This window comes from Mustela putorius, unplaced genomic scaffold, assembly GCF_011764305.1.
Source record: "Mustela putorius furo isolate JIRA1106 unplaced genomic scaffold, ASM1176430v1.1 tig00000040_pilon_pilon_pilon, whole genome shotgun sequence".
Lineage (NCBI taxonomy): Eukaryota > Metazoa > Chordata > Mammalia > Carnivora > Mustelidae > Mustela > Mustela putorius.
The window spans coordinates 656,436-677,140 of NW_025421261.1; the positions used below are offsets into that span (position 1 = coordinate 656,436).

General features: G+C 46.8%; 1 protein-coding gene across 3 annotated transcripts in view; it reads left to right on the forward strand.

Annotated features, from left to right (window-relative positions):
* The window catches only part of FRAS1 (Fraser extracellular matrix complex subunit 1), a 410,546-nt gene that overhangs the window by 246,573 nt on the left and 143,268 nt on the right, over nucleotides 1–20,705 (forward strand). For 2 of the 3 annotated variants that reach the window (XM_045065725.1, XM_045066397.1), the window contains exons 21-27: nucleotides 2,450–2,602; nucleotides 2,843–2,989; nucleotides 8,579–8,725; nucleotides 11,691–11,831; nucleotides 12,741–12,881; nucleotides 14,333–14,467; nucleotides 17,085–17,355. In XM_045065725.1, the coding sequence (XP_044921660.1) occupies nucleotides 2,450–2,602; nucleotides 2,843–2,989; nucleotides 8,579–8,725; nucleotides 11,691–11,831; nucleotides 12,741–12,881; nucleotides 14,333–14,467; nucleotides 17,085–17,355 (1,135 nt within the window). The remainder of the gene's footprint in view (nucleotides 1–2,449; nucleotides 2,603–2,842; nucleotides 2,990–8,578; nucleotides 8,726–11,690; nucleotides 11,832–12,740; nucleotides 12,882–14,332; nucleotides 14,468–17,084; nucleotides 17,356–20,705) is intronic. The other variant, XM_045066061.1, reaches the window with a different exon arrangement.

Genomic DNA, 20,705 nt, shown 5'->3' on the forward strand with positions numbered 1-20,705 from the left:
AGACCTTTTCAAGGCAATACCACAGCAGACTGGTGGAGGTTGGAGGCAGGTCCCAGCAAGTTAGCGCGGCTGGGAGGTTGGGTGGTGACGGGAAGGCGAGAGACGGCGGCGTGGTTGTAGAGAAGAGCTTTGGGGTGCTGGTGAGGCAGAGCCTGTTCCAAGGTTGAGGTCAAGGAGAGTGAAGAGAGATGGGGTAGAAAACGCAATAATGCTGAAATAATGTTCTAATAATGTTGAAAATTGGGTCAAGAATGAGCCATTTCATCCTGCGAGAGAAGAAATGAAATAAAAATGGGTAAAGAGAGACGTTTTGAGTCTGACAGGAAGCTGGGCTTGAGGGGCTGAATGAAGTAGAAGAAGGAATGGCCTGGGAGGCGGCGGAGGGTGGGGGGCGCTGCCTGGAGACGAGGAGAGAGGGTTTACGAGCAGCGGCCATGGGAGTGGAAGGGAGCGTCCATAGCCTCGCTGTACCTTCTTTAGTGGTGATTCACGCACTTACACTCATTTCAACGGCTTCTAGAGATCCCCAAGATCAGACAGAGTCACAAATACTTCTTTATTGTACCCACAAAGTACCCCAGAGGTCTTCTCCCTTTCTCTTCAAAGCATCCCCTCGGTGGTGATTCTTCCTCGTTCCTCTCATCACGCACCAGAGAAAGCCTCAGTCCGAGGCAGCGAGTTTCCAGACCACGGGCACCTGCAGATCCCGTCGGGGCTCGCCTGAGCCCCGAACCCTCCGTGAGCCCCGGCGTGAAAGAGGGAGAGGCTGTGCACTTTCCAAGTAACGGAGCCTTGAATCGGCCACGTTCCTCAGGTTTCCGACCCTGGCAGGTGCCCCCTCATTCAAGTAATCCTAAAACACGGTCACCTCCGTTTGCTGCAGCAACTTCCAGAGCTTTTCGAATCTGCGCTTTGGCTCCTGGCACTGTGAGGAGGGCACGGGGACAAGAGAACTTTGTGTGGAAACCTGATACGAAGCCAGGGACAGAGCCTCCCTATCCTTTCCCTCCACACAGCGCTCGCTTTCCTTTATACGTGACTGAAGGTCTGTAATGAGGATTAATTTGGCTCTTAGGAGATCGAGAATTGCTCCTAATATGGGCAAGAGGCTGCCTGGAATTGGAAGCTCCCGAAGTTCAGAGAAGGGGTAGGGACCGTTCCTTTTCATGCCCACGAGAAGAGTCGGCATTTTAGGGAGGACCCTTCTGGCTCAACTTCTGGAGTGGCCGTGCGGGTCTTCAGATGGCTTCGCATGCGGATGAGGGGGTGCGGGGGTGCCGCTGAGACCCCCTTCTGCAGGGGGCACGCCTTAGGTGCTCGGCAACGAAGAAAGTATCCCTGAGGATATAGATGAAAAGACCTGTTTTAACAGATTTCAGGGGACAGGCCATCTGTCTCATTGACAAGGATATTTTAATCTAAACATTGCTCAAGATCATGGTCTCTGTCTACGGGACTGAGCAGAACAAGCCACGTCTGGTCCCAGAGTGGTGCATTAGTAAGGGCGGACAGGGGCTTTGAGTCCTACAGGGAAAGAGGGAAAGGCCTGTGGTTAGAGCTCTACCTTTTCGTTTCCTAGGCTTTACTCCTTTTTCATGTTGGGGTAAATCAGGATTTGTGGATTTTCTCCAGTCTTTGGGATGGAGGATGGTAAACAGGACCTGGAGGACAGTCACCCCTTAAAATAAGGCCGAGGATGGGAGCTGAACGCGGTGGGGTTCTTGAGTGAAGGACGACTATTATACAAGTGAGGATGACTGTTATACACATGAGACACCACTGGCTCTACCAGATCATCTGTCGTAGAGCTTTAATCACAGCTCAGACAGCAGAGCTTGTGTTGTGTTGTGACATATGGATTGGGTCGTGAAGACGACGTTTCAGCTCACAACTCTTCTTTGTAACTTTACCTCTATTTGAAGACTAAAGACTTCCGCCAACTGGGCCCACGTACCTGCTAACCCCCGCCCCACCCCTGCCAGCCGCCGAGACTGGTGCGCTGCCTCCGCAAGGCCGGATTCCTAGGACGGCAGCCTGTGGGGAGCACCGTCCGCCTCCGGAGCGCTGTGCGTGGGGGCGTGGGGGCAGGCTGGGCTAGCGTTCCCAGCTGCTAGTGTTGGCAGTACCGTTGCCGTTAATGTGGCCCTTCGGTCTACATTGCAAGCAAGAAGCTATCACATGCCGTTCTAGTATTCGAAGGTCGTTCATTTGAAAGGGGATGAAAACTCGATAGTTGGGCTGGGCCTGGCCACTTGCTAAAAACCTCTACACGTACCATTTGTACAGGTCCCAGACGTCTCCTTTCCTAGGGTGCCCTGCCTTTGGGCTGCTCTCCCGCCGTCTGCGCCCCGCGAGGGTAATCACACTCCCTCTCTGCCCTTGGGTGTAGTGGTGAGACCCTGCGCTCACGCTGCCTGTGCCTTCTGTGTGTCCCCTCCGCCCTCTCCAGACTGCCACCCCCTGTGCCAGCGCTGCACCGCGGACCTCCAGCACACAGGCAGCATCTGCCTGAGCTGCCAGAATGCCCGGTACCTGCTGCTGGGGGACCACTGTGTTCCTGATTGTCCCCCTGGATACTTCGCGGAGAGAGGAGCTTGTAAAAGTGAGTAAGTGCCCGACACAGGAGCAGACGGTGCCTCATGAATTTTCTTGGGGGCAGTAGCGGGAGAGGGTTGGTTCTTCCCTAGAGAGAGAGGAGGCAGGAAGCACGTACACCAGGTGTACCGGCGGTCCACCAGGCCGGCTAACACTCTCAGCTGGGGCTTTTATTGATGCCTCCCAGGCTGCTTTGGAGAGGAGCTGGGCAACCTCGGTTCTCTTTGTGTTTCTTTTCCCTCTGCAGAATGTCACTCCTCCTGCAGAACCTGCCAGGGCACAGGACCCTTCTCGTGCACCTCGTGCGATGCCGACCTCGTTCTGTCCCACCTTGGCACCTGCAGCACGGCCTGCTTCCCCGGGCACTATCTCGATGACGGCCGTGCTTGTCAGCGTAGGTTTTTAAAAATGAACTTTCTCTCCTTGCCTGCTCTTCTGGTGTTGTTGAAGGAAATATGAAGTTCTTGCTTCTGTATTTTCACCTGATAGCCTTTATTTTTATAAAAGGAAGTTAATCTACAAAGGCATATGGATGCCCTGAGCAGACATCGGTCTAACCGGGAAGTGCTGGGCTCGGAGATCTCCTCTGCAAGTACAGGCTGTGTGACCTCAGGCCGGTCATTTAGTGTCTCTGTTCTCTGGTTATCTCATTTTAAAAATAAAATGTTGGCTTCCTTTATCCTCAGCAACTCAAGTCCAAGATCCCGAGCCGAGTGGAGCTCATTCTAGCACACCATCGTTGACCTAAGCACTTGTCTGGGTATAATTTGTTTTCTGTTTGTATTTGTTGAATATCGACAATGTGCAAGGCTTGACATGCTACAAAGCATTCAGTTTCTGCTCAAACAGTCATTATTTTGTCTTGCACGAGAGTTACTTGTATAGATGTCTTATTTCTCAAATAAGTCCAAATATGATGAATTACCTACGTTGGGCACAAACGAAGAGCTAGGATAAATTAGGTAAAGGGCAAATCTGAGTAGAAAAGAAATTAGGAAATCCTTCACAGACGAAGGAACATTTTTTGAGATACGCCGAGGCGGCTTACTTTATTTCAATCACTGAAGTGTCATTTGCAAAAAAAAAAAAAATTTTTGTTATACTTTTTTTCTTTTGAAAATGACAGCTAACAAATGCAGTGCTGGTATTTCAATTTTATGTCCTAGGAAGTACCGTATTGTAGGGATTATAGACTAGTGGTTAGGAACGTGGGCTCTGGACTCGTTCAAACCTCCCTGCCACTTAGTAGTTTTGTGTGACCTGGGAGCAAGTGAATTAGCTGCCAGGCCTTCGTTTCTTTGCTGTCACAGGGGGATTATAATGGTACCTACATGTAACGTGCTCACGCTTAGCATGTGTCCTAGCAGGCCGTCCGCACAGAGTAGGTATTGTTGTCGTCATTGTCACCCAGAATGAGAGGCAAACCAAGCGGTTTAAGATAGTTACATTTTACAGATAGAAAGATAGGCATTGCTGTTCACTGAGATGTTTGCCAAGATCTGCATTCGAAATGAATTTATGCGGACCTCATCATCTTGTATCACCCACTGAGAGACCAGAGATTTAAAAAAAAAAACCTTTTTGGACCCATGAAAAATTTCTTTGCTTTTATAGCAAAGACTTTGCTTTGTATATATCAACTGTCTACCAGTATCTGTGGATTCTCTGACACAAGAGACATGAATGCAATACTTGCATGTTCCATTCCAGAGCGAGAGAGGTTGGCGGAGAAATAGGGACTTAGATTTATGGGGCTCCTGATAGCAGTGGAATCACAGAAATAAAAGTTCAAAAGAAAAAATGGAATCTTTCATATGGCGTATCGATGACAAAAAAAATATTGCAATGAAATATTTCTTTCTGAGAAGCCTTTGCCTTTGTGCAAGGTGATCTCCACACAAATACGTTCGTTATGCTACCGTGTAAATAGGATTCCATAGACTATGCAGCGAAATTAAGAATCTCCTATCTTTAGTCCTTAGCTAAAGCCTAAGTTTTGTTCTTTTGAAGATTGAATAAAGCATGCCCTTAAGTTGGATATTTGAGTTTCTAGTATGTAAAGAAAACCAACAGTGTTCCTTTCTAATGCTTATTATTATAGACAATTACAGGCCTCATAATTGTAGAAATGGTGCAGTAAAGGGCTTTAAAGGAAATACTACAGTATAAGGGGAGGCATTAATAATCATATTATAGAGGAAATTAAGAGCCAGAGAATTGTCTGGAGTCTGGTTCCAGAAACGTTTAGGAGCTACATGCTGAGCTCTAAAATTCAAGGATAATCGGTGGAGGCAGGCACGTTAAAAAAGAGATAATAAATGAGGTTTCCAGTACCTGGAACCGCGGTGCTTTAGAGGCGAGGAGGAGAACTGCAGGGTGGCTGGAGACGACCGCGTACCAGATTCTTTCTCACTGCCCCTCCCAGACTTCTACTGACGGGGGAGGAAGCCGGGCCCATTGCACGGGGGTGTAGCTGCTTAGCTGTCTGATGGTCTTTCTCCTGGGCCTGGGAACTCCCCTCCGGAGCAGGAGAGAGTGAGTCTCCTTCCTCATTCCTCTGGTTGCCTTCCAAGGTTTGCAGTTAACTGTCCCCTCGCGCTTTCTGCTCTAGGCGGAACCGGAGCCAGCAGAGTATCGGGGCAGAAATGACCCTGTCCCCGAGCTGCGGCAGACAGCAGGCCTGTCTCCGAGGGCAGGCGGACTCCTACGCGGTCACGTGCCTTCCCCTTTCGTGGATGATGGTTCAGTGCGTCTCTGCTTCCCTTCCTGCTTCTGCTCCACTTCCCACCCTCGTCACTGTCCTCTCGGTACTTTCTGGGGCCTGGGACCTGGGAGAACAGTCCTGGGGCTCCAGATGTGGTCACGGTACCGGGGCTCCAGATGTGGTCACGGGACTGGGGCTCCAGATGTGGTCACGGGACTGGGGACTCCAGATGTGGTCACGGCAACGTGACAACACCGTGTGAGGTCTGACTGTTCCAAGGCGGAGGAAATGCTCCTAACCCACGTGCCTTCAGGGTCAGAAGCTAAGAACCCACGGGGCTCTGGTATGAGCAGAACTGCTCTAGGACGGCGCTATTTGTAGGTTGCCTTGGTGAGCGAGGAGGGGTTTGATGAATGAGGAAGGAGGGTTCAGGGAGACGTGGCGGGGGCTCCCTGCTCCTCGGGGGGACACTGCTCCCACTTCTCAATCTCCACGGAGTCTTCTGACCTTGCACAGTGCTCGGCATGAACCCATTTGTTTTAGAAGCCAGTAGAGGGGCTGAGTCACACTCTGCGTTACCGACGGGGAGTGAGAGACTGCGTGGACGGATTCAAGAGTCAGAAGGTTCACAGGTGCCTGAGGAATTAAACTCAAGATGCTCTCAGCTCTCCAGATGGGGCATCGTCCTGTCACTCTAAGCTGAGGGTTTGGCCTTTAGGCTTTGTGTCGTAGCTGTTTGTCAAGCAGGGGCCTCCGCTGACATTTAGGTTATATGAAGGCTCTTCACCTGAACATTGTATCTGTTTCCTTAGTAACCAAATCGCACCTCTAATAAGCTTTTAATCAACTAAAATTCTTAGATCATTTTTTGTAGGAACTACTGTCTGAACAGGTCTCCCGCATTCTTTATTTGTGCAACTGGTTATAGAAAAAAATGCAGGACTTACGCTTTCGTTTATTTCTTCGGATTACTTTTCGTTTATTGCTTCAATTAGTTAAAATTGAGTTTGAGTTATTCTTTCAGATGGTGAAATTAGACTGTGCGTCTCTTATTAGGTGTATGTGGCATATTTAAGTATCATTAGCTTGATTTCTTTGTTGTAATTAAAGCTATTAATATAAATGTTGAGGGTGCCTGGGTGGCTCAGTTGGTTGGGCGACTGCCTTCGGCTCAGGTCACGATCCTGTAGTCCCGGGATCAAGTCCCACATCGGGCTCCCAGCTCCACAGAGAGTCTGCTTCTCTCTCTGACTCTCCCTCCCGTGCTCTCTCTCACTCCCTCTCTCTCTCTCTCTCTCAAATAAATAAATAAAATCTTTTAAAAAATGTTGATCAAGTAATAAGTGAAGACTTCATGATAGTATTCTACTCAGGACATTTCTTTTACTAATTACAAAGATTTACTGATAGCTTTGAGGATGCATTTACTGACGTCTAAGAGGACGCATTTCAACCGTTTTCACATCCACCTGTAACTCCAAGACCCCACTTCATTTTTCTATTCCCGGGTTGATCTTTGAGATTTTTGTCACACCCTCTGCCAAAAGTAAGATACACCATGTGTAAAAATTCTAGCCAAAAAAAGGATGGAAGTTTCATTTCATGTAGGTTTCCAAAAATTAAAGATTCTTTTCCAATTATTCTCAAACCATCTGTTTGAAAATCCAGTCTAGAGTTTTTCTAGGATCTTTAATTACCAACCTACATATCCTAATGAATATTTTATATCAGTGACATTTCTTGTAGGTGAACAAGAGGACTTCCTTTTTATTCTCACCAGGAGGTGATTTTCCTGCACTGTGCCACACATGTTGAAACCCTCTAGATCGAAAACTCTAAAAATCTAGCTCATTCTCTGGATTTTTCCTCTGATACGTACTTGGAGAAAATTTCAGAATGAGATAGAAATGCTAGTGCTTGAATATGTATAATTAAAATGTCTGGCTTATTCCGTTTATGCGCAGGTGTTCATTGAACACCCATTACATGAAAGAGAACTAGTCAGGCTCTGAATACTATTGAACTTGGTCTTTGCTTTCATGAAGCTGATAGCTTTAAAGGGTACAGAAGTTAAATAATCATTGTAATGAACATCATTAGGTATGGCATGAATGCAATGTCTGGAGTGCCATAGAGCCGTGGCGGGGAGACTTACCCTAGAATGGAGAGTCAGGGGAGACCTTCTTAAAGAAGTCACTGAAGAATGAGTAAGAGTGAAAGAGGAGAAACTTGGAGATTATGTTGAGAGGATTCAAATGTGTCTTAAGATTTCTGGTTGGAAAGAATGGAGGGAATGATGGAGGAGTGATATTTGCAGAAATGGTGGCTGGCAGTTTTCCAGGGTTGAAGGAAGATATGAGTTTCTAGATGGAAACATCCTCTGAAACCTGAGCAGTACAAATGTAAAAAAATCACTCTTGTGGATAGATGGAAAATAGAATACAAGGGGTCAGACTTGGTACGGGGAAGCTAATTCGGAGGCTATGACAGTAGTCCAGTAGGAGATGATGAGGGCTTGGATGTGTTGGCACGTGTGGATATGGACAGAAGCAAAAGAATTCTGAGAATTACGTAGGAAAACTTGAGTCAGTAGGATCCAATGAGTGATTGGATTAGGAATGAGAAAGAAGGGGCTTACCAGGCTTCTCGAGATAGCCTCCCAGGGTGCTAGCACCGACAGCTGAGGAGAAGGAGACATGCTAGTTGTTCAGTCAGGGAGGAGGGAGACGTGACCGGATTCCGGGATGATCCTTGAATGCCTGAATTAAGTAGCTGCTGAGAATTACAACTGAGCCAATCCATAAGCCGGTCCTCCCTGAAGTCCTCTCTGGTGTGAAATGTGGGCTTTCCTGAGCTTCACAACAAAATTGATGCCTAGCTTTAATCTTGGCATGGCTCAAAAACCTGAATCCACATCAGGAACAACTGGGTGCTTGAATCCTTGAGAAGTAAGTTTCAAATACATGTCCGGACTGTTGTTCCAGAGCTCTTGGTCTGAGTATAAAATTCTGTTCTGAATCACAGGGCAACCTGGATGTGGGATTTCCATTCTTGGGTTTATAATTTATCTTCTCTGGAAAGTAAAATGATCCTTTCTCCTATTTTAGAAACTTAGGGAAACATTTTCTGTTTCTGCTGATCACAGGGGAGGCTTCGGAGCCATAATTAAAGCACAGGTTGGAGAGGGCTTTGCTCCTTTGCAACATCTGTCTCCATTTCATCCGTGCTTCAGTATTTGCAATTGTAATTACCTGGTTATTTTCTTTCCTATCTGCTCAGCATGCGGCGAGCACTGTGGAAGCTGTGATTCCCAGGCCGGCTGTACCTCCTGCCGAGACCCAAACAAGGTCCTGCTCTTCGGGGAATGTCAGTATGAGAGCTGCGCCCCACAGTACTATCTGGACTTCTCCACCAGGATATGCAGAGGTAAAGCCCTTCCAGAACTGTGCAGTGATTCTTTCCCTGGGCGACCTCCTTTTACTGTAGGTGTCTCATCCCCGAAGTTGGGAAAACACCATCATATGTTTAGACTTTCCATGATGATAGCAAGATGCCATCATGTTTTATGAATGCCTGCATGTCATTTCTTTCTTCTTTGGTATGTAACTTATTTCTCAAGGAAACATTTTTGAGCACCTACTATGTGCCAGATACTGTGCAAGGTTTTAGTAACTAGATCAGAGGTGGCCACCCGGATGTATTTGGTCCAAGACATGTGGGTTCTTTATGGCCCACCTTTGTTTTTTAAAGATGTTATTTATTTACTTGAGAAAGAGAGAAAGGGTGCACAAGTGGGGAGAGGGGCAGGCAGAGGGAGAAGCAGACTCCCCGCTGAGCAGAGAGCCCGATGTGGGACTCGATCCCAGGACCCTAGGATCATGACCTGAGCTGAAGGCTGTTGCTTAACCCATTGGGCCACCCAGGTGCCAAAATGTTCTAGTGTTATAAAATCTTTAACTAATGCATTTTAAAATGTAGAAGACTTCACATACAAAACTGGAGGTTTTCTGTTTCTTTTGAAAAAATTAGAAGATCTGACAATACGGGACTCACATTTCCACAACGCAACAGTCGGTTGGAGATGAGTAGCTGTTGCCACTTTCGCGTCTTCAGATCACTACACACCCACCACTCCCTCTTCTACCACAGCGGGCCTGTGTCAGAGATTTACACCTTTACACCCCCTACCTGGGACCTAGAGGCACTTACATTTACAGCTCTAGGTCACTAGAGTCTAAGCTTGAGGAAGGCAGGCTTTGAGGTGCTTGGATGGCTGAGTTAAGCATGTGAGTTCGGCTCACGTCATGATCCCAGCGTCCTGGGACCGAGCCCTGCATCAGGCTCCCTGCTTTTGCCCCTCCCCCACAACTTGTGCCCCCCTCAAATGAATAAATCTTAAAAAAAAAAAAAAAAAAAGACAGGATCTGTATCTGATTTGTTCATCTCTGTTTAACAGATTTAAATGAGTAAAGACAGTCCCAGTGCTCAAGGAGTTTATAAGGAAGCAGTGTCAGAAACCTAGTACCTTGTTCTGTAGTGGCTGGAATTCTGGGGGCTTACACTCTTTAGGTGGCAGTGCTCAGCAAGGAAAGAACAGAGTTAACGGCCAGATTTTGCTGCTTCGGTTCCATTTTCCTCCTCCATCTCTCCGTTTCACTGGTCTCCCATCCCCCCCATTCTGCCCAAGAACCTGGGGCTCAGATATGGGGCCAGACATCTGTCAAGTAAGCTTGGGATGCTTTAAGGCTTTGCAAAATTGCACACTCTCCCTTCCAAGAAATACTACTGTTGTCAACTTAGGTGGTCTCTGTGCTCAAGACCACAGAAGCTCTTCTCTTTTCCCCCTGCTACACAGCGGTTGTCAGTTTGCGGTAAAAAACAAGATGATCGCAAATCCTCCGCGTTGTAAGTGATTTCATAACTTTGCTGGCAGTGTTCGAGGCTCGGCGGCAGTCATGCTCCCTCAGGGCTGATTCAGCCAAATAAATGAGCGAGATTAACTTTATAAATCTCCGTGGAAGCACGTGTACTGTCTTGCACATTTACCTGTTTCTTTGGGACTTAGAAATATTACATCAAACAAGAGAAAGGTGACTAAGGAGACGTTTCCTCCGTGCTCAGCTGGGGTGGATGGTGGAGTGAGAAGGAACTAAATGCAGAATGTTCTGTGAGGAAAGTTTGGCAGCAAAACATTTATTGAGCTGTTACTGTGTGCCGGGTGCTGTGGCGCCTTCTTTACATCACTGCTTCCTTTAATCAAAACAAGAGCCTTATGGGATAGGTACTCTTCTTATTTCTGTCTTACAACTGAGGAAACTGAGGCTCCAATAAGTTTAGGAAGGTACGTAAGACCTGTAGATAAACAGTGGCTAAGCCATAGCTCCAACAGAGAGTTGGCTGTCTTCAAAACCCAAGTACTTACACGTTGTCCCACCTTCCATGCATGAGGACTTAGTTTACCAGCTGGAACTTCTGCTCTCAAACATGAGTGTTCTGACTGCAGGACTTGCCAGGGCCTTTAACAGCCACAGCCACAGTCACAACAATCATAAATAATCACAAGAACAGAAAGAACAGCAGCGGCCCCAACATGTTTCCTTGTGCCCCAGTCCTTGAGACGACGTCTGACATTGAGCCAGAAAACCTGTATTTCTGACAATCCTTCTGGATTATACGGATACACATGCAGGGTTGGAGCCCACAAGCGCATAAGCCCCTTGAAGCCGGGGTTGAGCCACTTCCCACCCTATGCATTCCTCAGGTGCTGACTGAGCAGATCACATGGAAGCGAGTTGAATCTACTGCTGTCAGGAGGTCTCCTGTTATTTCTGGAAGCCCTTTCTTTCCAGACAGTTCTGGATGCCGCATTTAATCCTAACGTCATCGGTGCTCTCTGCGGGGTGGGCCCGCCCCTGATTATCGTGAATCAGGTTAAGAGTCAAGCAGCCTGGTTGGTGGCGCCGTCAGACACATTCCTGGCTGAGTCTCTGACATCCCTTTACCTGCGAGCATTCCAAGGAGGTGCGGGCTAGGGCTGTGGAGGCGAATTGGCCCCTCCCTATAGCAGAGCCGGCTTTTGCCTGAGGGCGCTGTGGCCCGGGGAATCAGGACTAAGTTGACCCTGCTCCTCGGCAGCCCCGCTGACAGGCAGGCTCTGCACAAGCCTGGAGTGATCCTTGTACGTGCCCGTGTCCAGCATAATTAGGAAACACTACACCGCAGAGAGGCGTTCGGGCTCCTACAAGCAGAAACCCCGTTCTGGCTCGCTCATCTGACATCTCTCCTGTTGTCCCACCCAGCCCCTTGCTGCTGCGGACGCGTCCTCATCGATTCGTCGCCGGGACGGAGGGTGGACGGGTGGAGGTGACCTAACGTGGACTTCCTTTCCTAGAGTGCGACTGGAGTTGCAACGCGTGCAGCGGGCCGCTGCGGACAGACTGCCTGCAGTGCATGGACGGCTACGTCCTGCAGGACGGGGCCTGCGCGGAGCAGTGCTCGCCGTCTTTCTACAGGGACGTGGGCCTCTGCAAGAGTAAGTGTCCGCAGCGCTCACCCTGTCCGCTTCCGGCCTGCAGCCGCCTCTGATTTTTACTGTTCTGACCAGGAGTTGGTGGCGAGTTTCCTTTCCAGCTTTTTATCTAATTTCTTGTTTCATGCCTGAGAGCTTTTCTTTGTCGTAGTCAGAATGTCCCCTCTTTCCTTCTCCCATTCCCAAATGGGACAGTTGATCAGGATGGGAATCTCAGGGGTATAAGGCCACATCAACAGGTATGGTTTGATGATGACTTTGGACTTCCCAGAGCATTGAATAATCCTGTCCTCTAGAAGGGGAATGCATAGACGCTGCTCATTTGAGCATCGGGAAGGACCGTCTGATTCCCCCAACTGTCCCCTGGAGCCCTGCATGTACGAATGTCTCTCCACCGCCTGTCCCTGAAAGCTACCCCCTCAGCCTTGGTTGAACACCACAGACTCTTCTGACCCTGACATGCCCCCCAAACGCACAGATGGCAGCCCGAGGAGCCTTCTTGGGAGACTCTGATAACTGGGTGAGTCAGGAAAGACGGCCACTTCAGCAAGGCAAGAGAACCACTGACTAGTTCCTAGTAACGATAATGGCTAATACCTGTAATTTCGAGGTGTGCCTCCTGTTTTCCATTATTTACTTTAATCTCTGCCCAGCAAGCTGAGTGAGACACCGTCCACTCCCATTTTATGGGACAGAGCATTGAGGCTCAGAGAAGTCAATCTCTGATCCTAAATCACCCTCCTGGTAAGTAGAGCAGCGCCACTCAGAGCCTGGTTCTGAGTCCTCGTCTTCTGCCCGGCCCCGCACACCAGGTCATATCGCTGTTCTGCACCTTCTGCTGCCTCCCCGTGAGGCCCAGGAGCCCCCGGGAAAGCCACACACAGTTCTGTTGACTTGACTTTTGTCTTTCAGGCTGTGGCAACCACTGTCTCCAGTGCCAAGGCCCCCATGAGTGTACACGCTGTGAAGAGCCCTATCTCCTGTCGGAAGCCCAGTGTGTTCAGGAATGCGGGAAGGGGTACTTTGCAGATCGCACAAGTCGCCAGTGCACAGGTAACTTGGAAACTGCGCTGAGTCCTCTGGAAAAAAGTGAGGGCCGCAAGTATGTCAGGTGTGTCGCTTGCAGGTAACCAAGGAGAATCTGAATTAGAGGCAGAATGGAAACCCAGAGAGGTCAGTCTCAGAAATGGAGGGCTTCCCATGCACATCTGCCAATTGCTGGTTAAATAGAACATAGACGTGCAGGCCAATAATTCTCTTGCACAAATCAATACTGTCTCTAAAGGTCTTTATGGAAATAAGGCCAGTAGTTTATGAAGTGTACAGCTTGTGCTGAACTAAGAGCACAAGAGCATCAAGAGCAGATCACCTCTGTTGACGTGGACACAGAATTTTCAGTGTGTGGACTAAACTATGAGTGACCCTGATATTGGCGCAATATCTTTGAGTAGGATTTCTGAGGACAATTTGTTGAGATACACTGAACCTTTATCATTGAAGTTCAACCCAAAGCCTTACTCTGCTTATCCATCGGGTTATCCATGAGAGTTTCTACAGTTTGTTCTCATCATTTCCACTAAAATTTGACACTCGATGCCCGACTCTGAAGAAAACCTGACATTTAATAATAAAGCCACGGCCCTGGCGTGGCGTTTTACATTTCACCGAATTCCTCCATCTGCGTTATCTCATTTGGTATTCACAATGACTTGATGGTAAAATACGGCAGACATTAGGAATCCCATTTAATGAGTGAAAAAAGAAAAAAGAATGGCTTGAGAGTATTAACCAAGGCAACATAAAATCAGGTATCAAACCCACATTTTCTGATTCCAATTCTGAGCCCTTTATTCTATACTACCTGTGTACACTAAAATCTCAAGGAAGCAGGAAAACTAGGCAGTGAACACTCGATTTGTAGAAGATTATTAAGTGGACCCAAAGAAAGAATTCTTGGGTCCCTTCAGGAGCCTGCTCTCCTCCTGCATTGAAAATGGTGATGGTGATGGTGGCGGTGAGATGACGCAGCAGCAACAGTAGCGTTGGTCGTGCAGCTGTCCTTCTGTATGCCAGGCACTGTGCTGGTCTCTTCACATTACAACATCCTCCCGATGGGGATTGGCATTAGGTGCTCTTCCTCTCCCCATCACACCATGGGTGACTAGAGGAACTTGCCTGACGTGGACAGCTGCTAAGTGGCGGAGGAGGTACGCAGGAAGGGTCTGTGCTCTTAATCACTGTCCACCACATCCCTTACAAGTCAGTAGGGTTGACTTTTTATACAATGCGTTTATGTGCACCATTTTCACATCAGAGTGTGTTCAGCAAAAGTGCTGCCGTGTGTTCACTCTCCTTCTGGGGGTCGGTCAGCTTCCTGTGAAACTCCAGAGGGACCCGTGGGAATTGCCTGTTGCTGTGGGTGCTCGTGCTGCCGCTCTTTATTTCCCCGTCACTGGCCACATGTGCCTTGGCTGTGCCTCAACACTGTGGCCTTTCTTTGACAGCCTGTCCTCGGGCATGCTTGAGGTGTAGCCGCCGGGACCGGTGTCAGCGGTGTGAGCAGGGCTTCTTTTTGAAGAGCGGCCTTTGTGTTTCCAGCTGCATTCCTGGCTTCACCCACGCTAACGAAACATGTGCTGGTAAGTGCTCGTCAGACGGCCTCGCATGCTGACCTGCGGTTTCTCCACACAGACGCTCCGTGTGGAGATACAGTCAGCTCATTTGATATGACATGCAGGATTCTCATTTGAGGAAAGCACAGGAATAAGGGATTGTTTATAGAACATGGAGGGAAACTCAGCTTCTAAGATCTTCAGGGGAAAAAATCTATGCTTTAAAAGTAACAACTATCATATCAGAAATTTGGCATAAAACTTAGTTATGTTTCTGAGCTATAGCTATGTTGTAGAAAATTACCTATATACATATAGGTTTAATTTATTTGCATGTATATAAACTTTTAGAGCTAATTATGCCACGGTGGCATCCTTTGTGGACATACCGGAGATATATTGCGAATAAATAATGACTAGTCTGAGGAGCCTGCCCCACTAGAGTCCTATGTTTGAAGGGAGTGGCTTTCAAGCCACTGTCCCATTAAGAATAAGGTGACATGTTAAGGGGATAAACTAGTCTTGTCCAACACATTAATGGACACTTCACCTTAAATAACAAAAGAGAAGCAAATTTAAATTCAGTCATAATTTTGAACCCCAAAGTTTTATAGCTGAATGAAGCTGGGGACTTTTATTGTAGCTGAACATTCCTCAGCTTCTGAGTGTCCTTCATCAGTAACTCGAGGCCTGTTTTAACACCCGTAGTCAATCACATTTTCCGTCTCTAGATTTCTGACCTCTAAAGATATTAAGACTTCCCATGGGAAAAAAGACATCTTTGGCTCATTTTATTGGGATCCTTCTGGAAACCCCAAGTGCTTGAAAGTCAGTGTGCTCCTCTTGGGACATCATACAAGTCAACTTGTGAAAATGAATTCCACTTTCATTAGAGTAATCTTACAGTGGAAGTCGTCCCCTTGAAACTTGGCATTCCCAAACTGTCCTGTCTGACCTACTTGTAGAAGGAAACTCTAACAATTCAAGTCCGGGCGAAACACCTTGCAGGAGACAGGTTGAATTTCTCGTCATGATCAGATAACTCATCCATCAGATAGTTCCTATGAACAGAGAGGGTAAAATTTTAAAAGGAAGTGTGGACATGTCCCATGAATTCTGAGGCTAAGCCGCTGATAATCATAGTTCATTACACACTAACTGGTACTGTTTGAGCAAATAGTATCAGACACTTGCTTTATTCCTTACTGTTCGTGGGGCTGATGGTCAGATGTGCTCAAAGTATCAGGTTAGGACTGTGGTTCTCAAACTTGGAAGTCCCATTAGGATTGCCTGAGGAGCTTGTGAAGTCACTGAGGTGCCCACCTCAGAACACTGAAGCGGGAACACTGGTGGAGGTCCAGTATCCGTACTGGTTATTGCTGAGATGTAAGTCGCATAGCACAGAATTCACCCTTTAAAGTACACAATTCGGTGTGGTCTTTATTATATTCACAAGGTTGTATAACTATCACCCCTATCTAATTCCAGGACATTCTATTCTTCCTAAAAAGAAATCCAGTAACTATTAACAGTCTCTCTGTCGTGCTCCCTTGCTCCAGTCCCTGGCAACCCCTGACTGACTTTCTGGCTCTGTGGGTTTAATTATTCTAGACATTTCACATCAATCAATGAACTCATACAATGTGTGGCTTTTTGTGTCTGGCTTTTTTCACATGGCAAGAACATTTTCAAGGTTCCTCTACCTTGGAACATGTATCAGTAGATCATCTCTTTTCATGGTTGAATAATATTCCATTGTATGGATATACCATCTTTTGTTTAGTCATTCACCAATTAATGGACATTTGGGTTGTTTCCACTTTGGGGCACTTGGGTATAATGGTATGAACATTCACGTATGAGGTTTTATGTGGACGTATGTATTCAGTTCCCATGGGTATACGCTTGTGGGGAGAATTACTGGATCATAGGGTAGCTCTATGCTTAATTGTTTGAGGAACTGCCAGATGGCACCATTTCATGTTCCCGCCAGCGATGTATAGGATTTCTAAATCATCTACGTCCTCAGGAATACTTTGTATTATCCTTCACAGGAGGTATGAAGTGGTATCACATGGTGGTCTTGATTTGCATTTCCCTGATGACTAATGACATTGAGGACCTTTTCATATACTTACTGGCCTTCTGGGTATCTTTTTTTGAAAAAAATGCCTATTCAAGGCTCCTTGTCTTTTATTGCATTTTAAGATTTTTTTTACATATATTTTGGACACAAGTCCCTTTTCAGATAAATAATTTGCAAATATTTTCTCCCGTTCTATGTATTGTCTTTTTCACTTTTGTTACTGGTGCCTTTGAAGTACTTTGGTCCAGTTTAGGTATTTTTTCTTTTGTCACTTATCCTTTTTGTGTCATGCCGAAGAAGACATTGTCTAATTTAAGATCATGATGATTCTATCCTCTATTTTATTCTAGAAGTTTATGTCTTAACATTGAGAATCTATGTTATTCTCATAAGCATTCAGGGTGAGAATCACTGGATTAGAAGGAGGCTTATGGTTGCAAAAGTCTAGAGCCTCATTTCTGAATGAACATTATAAATCTATTAATTAAAAAAAAAAAAAAACCCAAAGCCGTATTAGTGAGTGTATCAAGTCTGATCTCTGGACCGTATGTTTTCCAGGCAAAATGTCGCCTCCTACTCTTCACGTGAATGGTTCTCTCACCCTTCCCATTGGTTCGATGAAGCCACTGGATCTTCCCCTTCTGAACGTCCGAGAGGGAGGTGGCCGGCTGGAAGACCTCCAGTTCCGTGTGGTGAGCGCGCCCACCAACGGGCAGCTGGTGCTGTCCAGGGACGGACAAGACGTCCAGCTCGACAAGGCCGGCCATTTTAGCTGGACGGATGTGAATGAGCACAGAGTGCGTTTTGTGCACAGCAGAGAAAAGCCCAGGTGACTCGGTGTTGTGCTGTTTTCGTCCTGCTTCCCTTCCCTTCTGTGGGCGCTGCGCACCCGCCCCCACTTCTCAGTAGCTGTCCCTGCTCCTCTGGGGAAGATCGATTCTCCAGAAACGCCAGCGCTCGCAGCCGCCCGTCGTCATTTCGCTGTAATTGCTCCGAGAGTGTGCTTCCGTGAGAGCGTTTTCAGTTTATCACGTAATTATGGGTGATTCTCTGATGGGACAGGAAAGTTCCTAGGACAATTACCCAGTATCTGGGGCCCAGCAGAAACAAAGCTGGTTCTCTCCGCGGATGGCCACAGCGGCTCCTTCAGCATCAGGGGGGGGTGTATACCGGCACTGAGCAGTGGCCGGAAGAGGGAGTTTGCAAAGTGTTCCATGGTTCCCAGAATTCCAGAGTGGGAGGGAAGCGGAGAGTCACAACTTTTTATTATCTACTTTATGAGATTAATTGTGGTTAATTTTTAAGCCGGATCCAGTTTTTCTCCAATGCCTGGCACACTTCTGGCTGTCTTCCCCACCCCGGCTGACATGGCTTCAGGAATGCAATCGAATGCTAACACCAGCCCAGGCAAACAGAGTCATATAATTAGCGCAGTAAATCTGCTAAACAGAAATAAGAGAACGCACCCCAAAGCTTAGCCCTGCGGATTATCCTTCACCCAGCTCTGCTTCCTGAGTGAAGATAATGCGTGGTAGACTGCGTGTGTTACCAATGGAATGAAATGTTCACAGTGACTATTTTCTACTGTTACCACTGGAGATTTTTTTTTTTTTTTAAGGTTTGGGCTAGGAAATAGGTGGGAAGAAAAGCGATGGCACTGGCTCGATTGCAGTTCAGAGCCAGAACCTCAAAAGACCATCTCAGAGGAATAAGAACAACGGATACTTACTGAGCCCTAATAGGACACAGGCATTGTAGTAAACCGTTCATGTGAGCTCGGTATGTTTATGTTCCCAGACTACAGATGGGGAGACTGAGGCCTTGAGAGCAGGAGCAAAGCCAGGTCTCTGACTCCACAGCCCATGCCTGTGGCCACGATGATTTCTGCCTCCTGAATTATACTGGGAATAATGGCCATGCTTCCATCCTCCGGGGACAAAAGATCCTCGCACGGAGACATTGCCACAGATGACAACTCTGGCTTCTCACACCACAGAATCACTCTTCAGATTTACACTCCCACTCTGCATTCCTTTTGCTTCAAGTGTAGTTCTTAATTGCTTGCGACACACACACACACACACACACACACACACTCACAGCTCCATACCTGCAGTCCTTTGCCTTGGCATCTTGTGAAAAGTTAGTAAAGTCCGTAAAGCCCCCAGACAACCAAAGTTACTCCTCTTGTCTGTTTCACTGTTTTAGTCTCTCATCACCTGTTTTCTTGCAGAGTCAGCTCCGTACCCCCAAACATGACAAAGAAAGGTGACTGTTTTGCTGGCAATTCTTTCAGCACTCCCTTGACTTTGGGGTACCAATTTTAGCATAGGATCTTCTTTATCTAAAAATTTAAGCAAAAGGAAGAACAGTAAAACAAGATTGGTAGTGATTCATGAAAAAAGAAAATTCTGTAAGTTGCCAAGCGATGCAAAAATGGTGAAAGGGGCGGCTTGCCATATAGGGTTGTGGTTTTGTTTTTCCTCATGAAAACCTGACCATGATTCTTTTGCACTGGATTCCTTTGGGGTCAGAATGTTCCAGTGGAGTTCAAGACAACCTGCAAATATGGCCATGGAGGGAAGCCAGCATTGCTGGAGTGCTAAGCAGTTATCGGAACCTCTGTGCCGCCACAATGTCATTTTCCCCTGTGGGTTGGGAGTCACCACCCCTTCTTTCTTCTTTCTGTTGCTTCCCTTGGTTGCTTTCTCTGGACGTCTGGAGATCGGAGTGAAGAGGGACAGGACTTAAATGGGACAGAAAATCAAGGAGAGGATGAAATGGGTGGGAAGATACGATTTACTTTTTTTTTTTTTTTTTTAAATCAGGTTCATTGAGGTATGATTTGGGTTCAGTAAAATCCCCCATCTTGAAGTTGACTGGTCTATGAGTGTTAACAAATGTATACATTCTGGCAGTCTTGAAACCACAACTGCGGTCAAGGTTTGAGACAGTTTCATCCATGGCCCCCTAAGCTCTCCTTTTTACTGTGACTCATTCTCGCCTCCCCCCGACCCCCAAGTTTCTGGCAACCACTGATCTGTTTTTTTACTCTTAAAGAGTTTTGCCTTTGCTGAAATGTCCTAGCCATGGAGTCATACAGTACATAATCTTTTGTTTCTGGCTTTTGCCGTATGCTTTTGAGATCCATCCACATTCTTTTGTGTATCAGTGATAGTTCCAAGAAGACCTTTTAAAGAACCTTTAAATGGTAGTTTCCAGTCATACTTTTCCACTAAAAAACTATGAGGTTCTATGTTCACAAGCCCTAAGTACCTAATTTTCTACTATTCTGAAGAATAATATACTCCTAGCTTGTAGTAACTATGGTCAGTTCTGGAAATAAGCATTCTGTAGTGGAAATTGTTAGAGCTGTGGATTTGAATAGACCTATCTAGCTCTTTAAATAAACAGCCACCATTTTGCAAAAGCTCAGTGGAAGAGAAATCGAGTTGACAGTTCTCATAAATAGTTAACTTACATTTTTCTCAGGTGGTGGATACCCTGATGTTTCTCTAGTTCTTTAAAATCTATGTGTTTTATATACTCTTTGGTATGTATGATGCATTTTTATAATAAAAAAGTTAAAAAATAAAAAAAAGAGAACCTTTAAAATTGTGGTCCTAATCGTGGACCAGAGCTCAAAACCTCTGGAAAGGCGTTAAACCACACGTCTTCCCGGTCTACTGTAAGTTCTGTGCTTGGCTTGGCTTTGAAGGTGAGCGGCTCCTCCCTTCCCTTCTGGTTGTTCTGAAGCTGCTGGCGCAGCACTCTTTCAGGAAGTAAAACCACAGCAAAGAGGGAGCCTTATTTTGTTTTATCTTCAGTTGCAAGTAATGAAGCCTACAAAACTGTGAGGCTTGTTTTAGCATCGCAGGTATGGCTCAGCTCTCTGACACCTCTAGGACACCTGGACTTCCCACATAGGCCTAGAAGCTAGGACCAGGGGCGAGGAGCAGGAGTCCGCTCTCCCTCTGGTCTCTGTCTCACTGCTCACAGGCTTCATTTACCTTCCCTACAGACAGGCTTGCTCCACACCTCATCGTGGTAGACTGTGGCTTCCGCATCATCAAATGGGGGCTCTCAGGCTAGTTGCAGATTTCCAGGGAATGATCGGCCGTCTTCCCCTCGTCCTGTCCACACTGATTGTATATGTGTGTGGCTGCAATGGGGGCCAGG